This window comes from Limanda limanda, chromosome 12 (genome assembly GCF_963576545.1).
Source record: "Limanda limanda chromosome 12, fLimLim1.1, whole genome shotgun sequence".
In the NCBI taxonomy this organism is placed as follows: Eukaryota; Metazoa; Chordata; class Actinopteri; order Pleuronectiformes; family Pleuronectidae; genus Limanda; species Limanda limanda.
Genome location: NC_083647.1, coordinates 19,582,662 through 19,592,358, shown reverse-complemented (window position 1 = coordinate 19,592,358; position 9,697 = coordinate 19,582,662). Strand labels below are relative to the sequence as shown.

The 9,697-nt window shown below is 43.9% G+C and overlaps 1 protein-coding gene across 1 annotated transcript in view; it reads left to right on the top strand.

Annotated features, from left to right (window-relative positions):
• Positions 1-6,033: 6,033 nt before the first annotated feature.
• Positions 6,034-9,697, top strand: part of meis2a (Meis homeobox 2a) — an 86,476-nt gene continuing 82,812 nt past the window's right edge. Inside the window, exons 1-4 of the mRNA XM_061082630.1 lie at positions 6,034-6,634; positions 7,152-7,378; positions 8,953-9,094; positions 9,381-9,431. Of these exons, the coding sequence (XP_060938613.1) occupies positions 6,623-6,634; positions 7,152-7,378; positions 8,953-9,094; positions 9,381-9,431 (432 nt within the window). The 5' untranslated portion in view covers positions 6,034-6,622. The remainder of the gene's footprint in view (positions 6,635-7,151; positions 7,379-8,952; positions 9,095-9,380; positions 9,432-9,697) is intronic.

Sequence of the window (9,697 nt, the reverse complement as noted above, 5' to 3'; positions counted from 1 at the left end):
CCTTGTCAATGATGTTTATTGAAGAGGAGAGCGGTGTTTACTCTGTTGTGTGACTAGAATATCAAAATCCGTCACTCGACGTGCACGCAGCTGCGTTCAGGCTGACTGGCTGCGGCTCTCTCCTCCTCGGAGGAATCGAGCAGGCAACTTAGGCACGGCCCTGAAGTTTTTCACTGAGCCACTGTGTGTGTGTGTGTGTGTGTGTGTGTGACAGCAAAAATGAAAAATGCAATCTAACACTACAGTAAAGTAAAAACGATGTTCTCACCCAAAATAGTAGATAAAGAAACTTGCATAAAAAACAAAAGCTTTTTTTGGGGCTGAATTTGCGCACAAGTGGAGACGCAGCAGCTGTTTTATATCCTCTCCCTCTGAAGGACGTGTAATTCAATCAGGCTATAAATAAAGAGGAAGTGGCACAAGACAGGACAAATATAACTTTTCACAAGGAAGACTTTTTATCTCCTTTTTTCCTCACCTTTTAATTAATTGTCCGAGTAAAAACGGCTCCAAATTACGCACGGAGATAATTCCATCTGAACCCCCTTCCTCACTACGAGTGTGGATATTTCTTCTTACTCTTACTGTTATTATCATTATTCACGGTCATTTATTTATTTCACAGTCCTGTTTAATTGCTCAGTCACTTGCATTATCCCGGGTCTGATCTCTCTCCTAGGCAGCGCTGCGTCAACTGTGCGTAATTTCCATCCACCGCCTAATCATATTGGGAGCATGAAAAAAACCCACTCCACGTTCCGCCGCTCCCGCACCGACTGGACAAACACACGAGTGGAATTTATATTCCTTTCAAAAGTGGAGAGGGGGAATTAAGACAATTTAATAAAGGCTTAAAAAACCAATGGGGTTGTCTGTGCACCGCCTAAAGCCATATTTCCCTCTCATCAGCGGAGGAGGGTTCGACTTTATTGGACATGTTTCTATTTCCAAATCCGCATAACAGGCGACGACGCATGTATTTCCTATAATGTAGATAAGGCTGCGAGAGAGAGAGGGTTTGATATGTAATAAAAGGTGGGTCTGCGCTGCCTGTTTAAGCCCCTTAAGCCTGATAAATGATGAGCGACAGAGGCACAGCGAGAGGGTCACCGCTATTAACTCCTCGGTTTCCCGGCCTCCACTTAAAGTTCTCTCAATTACATGTGGTAATGTGGCTGGATACGGGCCTTATAGGCTTTTTTGGGGGGGGAAGTTGCGCTGAAACACAAGGAGGGAATCGTACTCACAATATATAAATGCGCAGGGCCCTTTTTGTGAATGCAGGTATTTCGGGCTACCCCCCCCTATAAAAAAAAAAGCCACGTGTTAATAAGACGAGAGGAGGTGGGGTGGGGTGGGGTGGTGGGGGGGGGGGGACACGGGGATTACGGTCTGTGGCGTTACTAACACATGCACACCAGGTATTCTGGGACAAACAGCCAATGCAAGCTCATTAAATCAGCATTTGGTGTATCCGAGCAGGCGTTAACGACGGGCTCTAATCTCGGCGGTGACCTGTTCAAACTGTGTCACAGCCGAGCAGAGCCGAGCCGAGCCGAGCCAAGCCGAGAGGAGCTTCTCCAGGCGGGGAGCAGATCTACCCTCACACCGCAGGAACAACCATTCGTTTGGAGGAGGACAAGCAAACAAACTTTACATCTGAATACGAATGAAATTGTGGAGTTAAATATTTTTTAAATAAACGCGTTGTTTTCCAGACACGAATTAATCCATTTCAGATTTTTTTTTTAAATGTAGGTTTCGTTTTTATGATTGTTTAACTCTTAATGTTTTTGTTTTTGTGTAAATATTTTTTTTATTATAACGCACATTGACGCACAAAACAGCAGATGCAAAAAGGACAGGTCCAGATTATAATCATAGTAAAATATCGACGTTTTAGTTTAGATATAGATTAAATTGGGATATTACATTTTTTATTACCATTTTTATTCTAACTTAATTATCTTCTAAATGTTTTAATCCAGTAAATTTAAAATATAACTCGTTCGCGTAAATTAAAGGTGAATTTCGACTATTAAAGGACATATTTTTCTGGTCTACGTGACATGGGCGGACAGGGTTAAATCGAATTTATGTCCAAAAGCATTGTCAGCAAATCAACAAACATTACAAGCCTTTTAAAATGTTTAATTTCCTCGCCCGGATTTGTTATGACTGCTCCGTATTTTCCGTGTAAATAGGTTTTAGTGTTATTTTGTGGGCCTCCTGTAAAGCCTCGGACAGCTCGGCACCGGTTGCCGCCGCCAGGTGTCGCTCGAGGGCCGCATATTCCCCACTCTGAGCCTATGAAGGAAGAGAGAGAGAGAGAGAGAGAAAGCCTCAGTTATTGTGTTGGCCTCTCTCCCTCTCTCTCCCTCCCTCTGTCACTCGCCCCCCCCTCCTCCCTTTACTAACCCTCTGACACCAGACTCTGAGAATCGGTGGAGGGGAAAATGAGGCTTTGGAGCTGAAGAATTTACAGTTAGTCGCGAAACTTTTACAAGTATTTGAGTTGCTCACTCCACTTTCTCAAACCCTATAGTCACATTTCACTCCCCGGGGGTCAGGGGGAGTTCAGCGGCAGAGGGGACCGAGCTGAGAAACAAACACACACACACACACACACACAGGCTCCAGATTATTAGAAACAAATCACAAATAATATCATGTCATGTGAGGACAATTAAACGCGGGATGATTAATGGGAGATAATTAGTTGCCTCCTTTGCAGTTAACTGCGTTGGCCTCCTTTTATTTACTGTGCGTCAAAAAAAAAAAACGAAATCCTCACATTTGATTTTTGCAGCAGCAGCTACATTTGTTGCATTTTTTGAATTTTGGATACAAATGGACAAAGCTGCAATGTTTTCCCTTTCTAAACCTCCTCTTCCTCCTCCTCCTCCTCCTCCTCCTCACCACCACCACCAGCAGCCAGTCTATGATCCCAGTCTTATCTCTGCGCCTCTATACATTAGCTGTGCCAATTTACATAATCTCAAACACTGAAGAGGGCCACAGCAGAAGAACAAAGTTACAAACAAGATTAGGGCGATTTTATTTGTTCCTGCGGTTGAGCAGCGATTGTTTCTTCCAGGAGTGTTTAAGGTCACTAAGAGGATTTGAAGCTCGTTTTCAGATCAGTGATCTTTTCTTTTTTCTCTCTCTCTCTCTCCTTCTTTTTGAGGGAATTAAATCAACAACAATGCGTTTCTCTCCATATTTAGCAACAGGCTTGGAGTGTGTGTGTGGTTGTGTCTGTGTGTGTGTGTGTGTGTTAGCCCTGCGGGGCAACAGAGGGGGGAGAGAAGGGATTTTTAAGTCCTGCAAAGAGTAAACACAGGAGTGGGGAAGTTGGGTCGCTGCAGCCCGGTTCACCTTTTCGGATGTGACACGCTGTGGATCTTTAGCCCGGGTGATTGTCCCACTCGTGTTTTCCTTGAAATGGAGCCTTTGCCCCCCAAATGAATCCGAACGCAGCTGGCCACGTCCCCACACGGACACCGAGAGCTTTAACCCTACACTGACCTCAATTTGACACCAGCAGATGAAATGTTACCGCCTGTTAATGCCATCCACTGATTCCTTTCTTTCTTTCTTTTTTCCATAAAGGTGGTGTGCTCACCTGAAAGAAGGGCCGCGACGTGAAAAAGCCACTTGTAGGAAATATAAAACTATCTTTTTTTTCTGAAAGAGTGTAACAGTCAATGGAAGGTGTCCTCCATGGAATCATCTGGCTTGTAAACGCGCTCAGGTTATAAGCAGGGGAGTTTAAGTTGGCACAGGTCTTGTTTATGAGGGGGGGAATTAATTTTAATTAACTACTGAGTGAATGATGATTAAAATGAAATTAGAAAATTAAACACCGACTTGTGTAATGTCGCATCAGAAGCTGTTTATAAGCGAAATGAACCCATTTCACAGCCTTAAATGTTGTTAATTACGATGTCCTGTGTTTTATAGCTTCCATTAATTACTCAAATAAATAGTTCGCCGAAGAAGGGGGGGGAAAGAAGGGGGTCTTTCACATGTCACGTCGTTGGGAGTCGTGGCTGGAAGTTGCATATAGGGAAGGTTGTGTTTCTGTGGAGCCGTGCATTGGACACGCGTAATTAGCCTCCGCTATTTTCACACGCTCTTCGGGGTGTTTGCACCAGGCTCCTCGGGGGCAAACCACATATTTCCACGACAAATGCGCAAAAAAACGCGAAGAATTTATTTAAAAATCCACTCGAGCGCCTGGTAATTTTATTTTTTTGAGAGGGGGGGGGGGGTTGAGGATATCGCACTTGTAACGGGAGATTAAACATGCATCTATGAAAGTCTGTTCATTCTCTTCTGCATTTAAACGCTCCAGCCCCAAAACTTTTCCTCCACTGGGAAGAATATGAGAATAATAATAAGAAAAAAGACATTATAAGGTTGATGCTACTTACCACGGATTGTCCAGAGAAGGAGGATGAAAAAAAAACTGTTAGTGCGCGAATCAGTGTGAACGATATTTAGCTTTTATGTAGAAGAGGAAAAAAAAAATCTTCGGAGTCAGAGCTGTGTTTACAGAGAGCAGGAGCGACCTGGAGCCGGTGGAAGCCTTGGCTCTCTGCGCACCGCTCTGCAGATCCTTCCCGGGGTCTAGCACGTTGAAATGTCCACACAGCCGTTTGTCAAACCCTGCAGTGCTACACTTCCCACCCCCCCTTTATGCCAACAAACATAACAGTTGTCACGGTTTTCATTTATTAACTCCTTTTCTCTCCTAAAAAGGAAATAACAAATAGCAAAAAACCCAACTGCTATTGCTGCAATCGACTCCCCGAGCAAGTCTAGGCTGCTTTGGGTATTTTTGTTTTGCTGGGAGAGTTTATTGACCCCTCCACAACAGTAGCCACAGCCCATCTCCCCGAGCGTGTGTCTACTTTTAATCCTAACCTGTGAATAATTAATTTACCACCATCAAAAAAATGTCACGGAGCCATAAATGGAGCCTTTATGTGAGAAGCTATCAATACAGCCATGATGCCATATTAGCACTGATGGAGCTAAATATTAAAGGGGATAGATGGCCTGCTTCTGTTTGGTGCGTGTAAGTGCTCAGACTCCAAAAGGAGCTTCAGTGCAATCGATGGCCGCAGCGTTTGCTCCTCCTCTAAACTTCAATCTCCTCTCATGATTGATGATCTCGGGGAGCTTTGATAATTGACTACTCTGAGGTAAAGGCACGGATTCCTATCAGGAGAAGGGATTGGACGACAGAAACCTATACAAAATTACTTTCTCCACTTTTTTTTTTTTTTTTTTTAACTTCCTCTCCCTCTTGGAAAAGTTCATTCGGGGATTAGAGGGGTGCTACGTGGTGTTTAATTTGCTAAATAAGACCAGAGCAATAATTAGCTGGAACATTAGGAGGATGTGGGCACATCACCGACGTATAAACCACACAACTGATAACAAGTACGCATCGTTCATAAGATGTCGTGGTGGATTCAACCGCAGGTGCCTTTTATAATCTTTTGTTTCACTATAAGGATGAAAAATATCCATTCATACTTTCTAAATCTTCCTCCGGTGAGATCATTGTGCCGTGCGTAAAAGTTTGGCTGCGCCCGTGCGTAAATCTGCGTAAAAATGAACTTTTTAGCTGTAAATCCCACTTCATGCAGTTTATTTCCCTCAATGTTGTGTCAGTGTAACTCGGAGCAGTCTCCGCAACGTTAACAGGAAAAAAAAAAAAAAAAAACACCTCCCTCATTCTGCCCTTCTCTGCTGTTTCTTCTATAGGTTTTCTTCTCGGCGAAAGGGAATTGGGTGGGAGTTTGGATCTGCTTTTTTACCCCCAGTGAGGAGTTGAATCCGTCCCTGCGCCTCGCACACACTCTGCATATCACACGAGTTGGTCTCTCCTCTCTCTTTTCTGGAGCTGCTGTAGGACTGGCTATGGCCACCACCACTTCCGGGATCCGTCATTTCATTCGCCCACCGCTCAGCGCTGCGAACTGACTCTGTTTCTATAAGCAAGCTAGCAGCCAACCTGCCAACACTCGCTGACACTCACTCATCCCAGTCTCGCCAGATAGACGAAATACCTACGGGGGGAAGAGAAAAGGAGAGATCTGAGTCGCAGTCTCTTAATTTCTCCTGCCTTTTTGCCTCCTCTTCTTCTTTTTTTTTTCTTCTCCACAGTGATAATAAAACAAGATAGCGATCTGGAAGCATTAAAGGAGACGCGGACTTGCGGGATGAAAACGGACTAAAAAGATTCGTCCTTCTCTTGAACATCATCACCAACCGTCATTCATTCATTACCTTGACAACCTCTGGCTTTGATTGACAGCTGGAGTGGCAAAAAGCCATGAGACACGACAGTTTAGTTACATGCAGGTTGTTGATGGGCCGATTGTAACCTTCACTTTGGCGCATTTTTGCCTTTTTTCCCCGAGGAAAGAGGGAAAACGAGAAAAATTGCAAAACTCCTCGATGCTACGCTCTCCACTGAACCACACTGGCGAATAGGAGCATTCGCAAAGTTGGTCGAAAAGAGGAATCCTGCCACTAAATCACTTTCTAACCGGGACTGGGATATTAAATATACGACAGATTCAGGAGTTTATTGGAGCGCAGCCTGATGGCGCAAAGGGTAGGTTTTTAAAATCTGCTACTCTTACCTGCTCACTGTAGGGAAGCCACCGTGTCGATAGAACCTCTTGTCGGGCTGGTGGCGAATTTACTAAGTATTCATATCAAAGCAGCAGATATTTGACATTTTTGCAGCAGCTCCTCAAGCAGAGTGACAGCCTGCGCCTTTTTTCCGTCCGCCTGCACGGAGAGTCGTGGAGCAGTTTCACAGGAGACTCCGAACTAGTTCGCTCTCTCCACTCGGCAAACTCTCTTTCGGGAAGCATCTAAACTCATAATGTTTTTGGTAAATGACAAACCGTTTCACATTTTTACAATATCTGACGCTTTTTTCCTCCCTGGCTGCAGCGCGTTTCCTCAGCTCCAGCGCATTAGTTTTTTCCTCCTTTGCGTGTATTCAAAAAAAGAACGAGACGGCATGCTTGTTTAGTTTCTTTCTCTCCCTTCCTTGTACTTTTCACATTTGTGTAGAAAGTAACCGGGCAGCCCGCTGACTTCTGCTCTGATTTGCTCCCCAGTACGATGAGCTGGCCCACTACGGGGGGATGGACGGGGTCTCGGCGTCCATGTACGGGGACCCGCATGGACCCCGGCCGCTGCCCCAGGTCCACCACCTGAACCACGGACCGCCGCTGCACGCCAGCCAGCACTACGGAGCCCACGCTCCCCATCCCAACGTTATGCCCACCAGCATGGGCTCTGCTGTCAACGACGTTTTAAAGAGGGATAAGGATCAAATTTATGGGTAAGGTTTGCACGACCAGACCATGAATACGCGTGCACATTGTTGTTATTGTTATTATTTTATTCTATAACTTTTCTTTCAAGCGTTTCTGTAACTTAGTTTTGTTGGAGTTTCTCTCCCACCACCAGTACATTTAAACTGCTTTGTGCAGGAGTGACCACAATTTCGGAGCTCTATTGTCGGTCAGGGGTGTTGTGTTGATGTGTAATTTTATACGCATTGCACAAGGCATCGTCAAGGCTGCACCGAGTAAGAGTATAAGCCTGGAGCTTGAAATACAAGCTATAAAATAATGTGGAAGCTCTTTGTGCTCAGACCAAGCCAGAGAGTCACAGGCTGCGTGGAAGTATAACAATAATACAAAAAACATTTTCAACATCACAACAAATCCACGTTAGAAACTTTGCTTTAATATTACCGAGCTCAGTTATTTGTCCAACCTTAAATACTCTTGACTCTTTTAATCGTTCTCGCTGATACGTGCAGTAACTTGTCAGTTTTGTAAAACGCTATTTGCAGTAACACACACAAACACACACCCAGCGCGTTATTATTACGCACCGGGCGTCTTTTTTAATTCCTCTGCTGCGAGATTATTCTCAAATAAAAACACAGAAAGCGTGTTTAGTTTTCAGATATTGCTCGACACCACTTCAGCGCAGAAAGTGTTATAATCCACAGTGTATCATTATAATCTGGGATGTAGCAGAGCAAATCCACTTCATCTCTTCTACGCACATGTGGAGCAGAGTTCACCTTCATTCGCAGACTGACACACATTTAAATGACGTAAATTAAACAAACTTACACCAGTTTTGTGAAGTTAACAATTTCTTAAAAATAGTGTTTTTCTAATTTAGATTATGGATTTGACTGGTAATGAGTTTTAATGATTTCCACTGACTGTTTGTGTCATGTTGTTAGAAGTTAGAGTTTTACACATTTTTAATTCCCTCTGCGTCACTGTTCGAACCACAGGCCTATTAAGGAGGAATAATTAAACTCCTCGGTGCCTCACTACGCCTCTGGAAAAATTATTATTTCACTTCGGATATTTTCGCAAACTGTATAATTTCTCAAAAGTCCACAGCAGCCACTGTTTCCTGCGTCCGTTTTGTATTTTGTGGAGTTTTGTTGACTTCTCTGCAGTTCATAGTCTGCACTGCAAGAAATGTCAGTCGATTCCTGTCGCACGCAGTCCAAAAAACCTTCATTTTGTCCAACCGAGAGATTGAAATATATCCAGATGTGTACTCAGCCTTTCTTATGAATCAAAACAGCTTCTAAAAATAAAAATCTCGAATCCATTTTGACCTTTTTAAGTTGTTGTCTGCCTCATTTTAAGAAGCGTTCAAGTAGGAAACAGTAAAGAGACGTGCGTAAAAAAAAATAGAGAAAATAGTAAAATGATCTCATCCAACTGTCTCATCGTGTTTTACTTGCTTTGGGAGAACTGGTAGATATTTTATGGGAAAATACAGATTCGCAGGTTGCTTGGACAATTGAATTTTTTGCAGTGGGCTTTGTGGAGCCGGTGTGCCGCTTGTGCTCAGGCTGTGTTTCCCTTCTTGCAGTCACCCTTTATTCCCACTGCTCGCACTGGTTTTTGAGAAGTGCGAACTGGCGACGTGTACTCCGAGGGAGCCCGGCGTAGCAGGCGGCGACGTGTGCTCCTCAGACTCCTTCAACGAGGACATTGCAGTCTTTGCCAAACAGGTCAATTTTGAAATATTAAAAAAATATTTTTTTTTCACATATTTTTTAGGATGTTGTGGCTGCGTCATGGCACATGGTTGTCTGCCCGCCTCGTAATGTTTTGCAGCAGAAAACTTTCTTATAATAAGGTTAAATGACAGTGTGTGTTCTATGCAAAATTAACGTTTGTGTCATTTAGGAAATTTGGAGTTTAATTATCATCATCATGACGTGCCAGTTTGGATAATTACGCACACATTACGCACATCTCAAACTAACTCTGACATTTGGTGTGTGTCATTTTTAGGTCCGAGCAGAAAAACCTTTATTTTCATCAAATCCAGAGTTGGACAATTTGGTAAGCTGCACACTTTTCTCTCTTTTTCTTTTTCTCTCTGTGACCTCTCTGCCTCTCAATGACCGCCGCTTATCGCTGCGGTTGTATAGCAGCCTCCACCCTGCCTTGTTTAGTGTGTGTGTGTGTAGGGGGTGGGGTGGGGGGGATATACACTCTGGAGTGTCCGCAGCATCCACACTGTCAATAAAGTGAACGTATGATTTAAACTTCCGCACACATGTCAGATCAGCTCCGGAGTGAAGCTGTGTGACCACATGAGCCGCTGT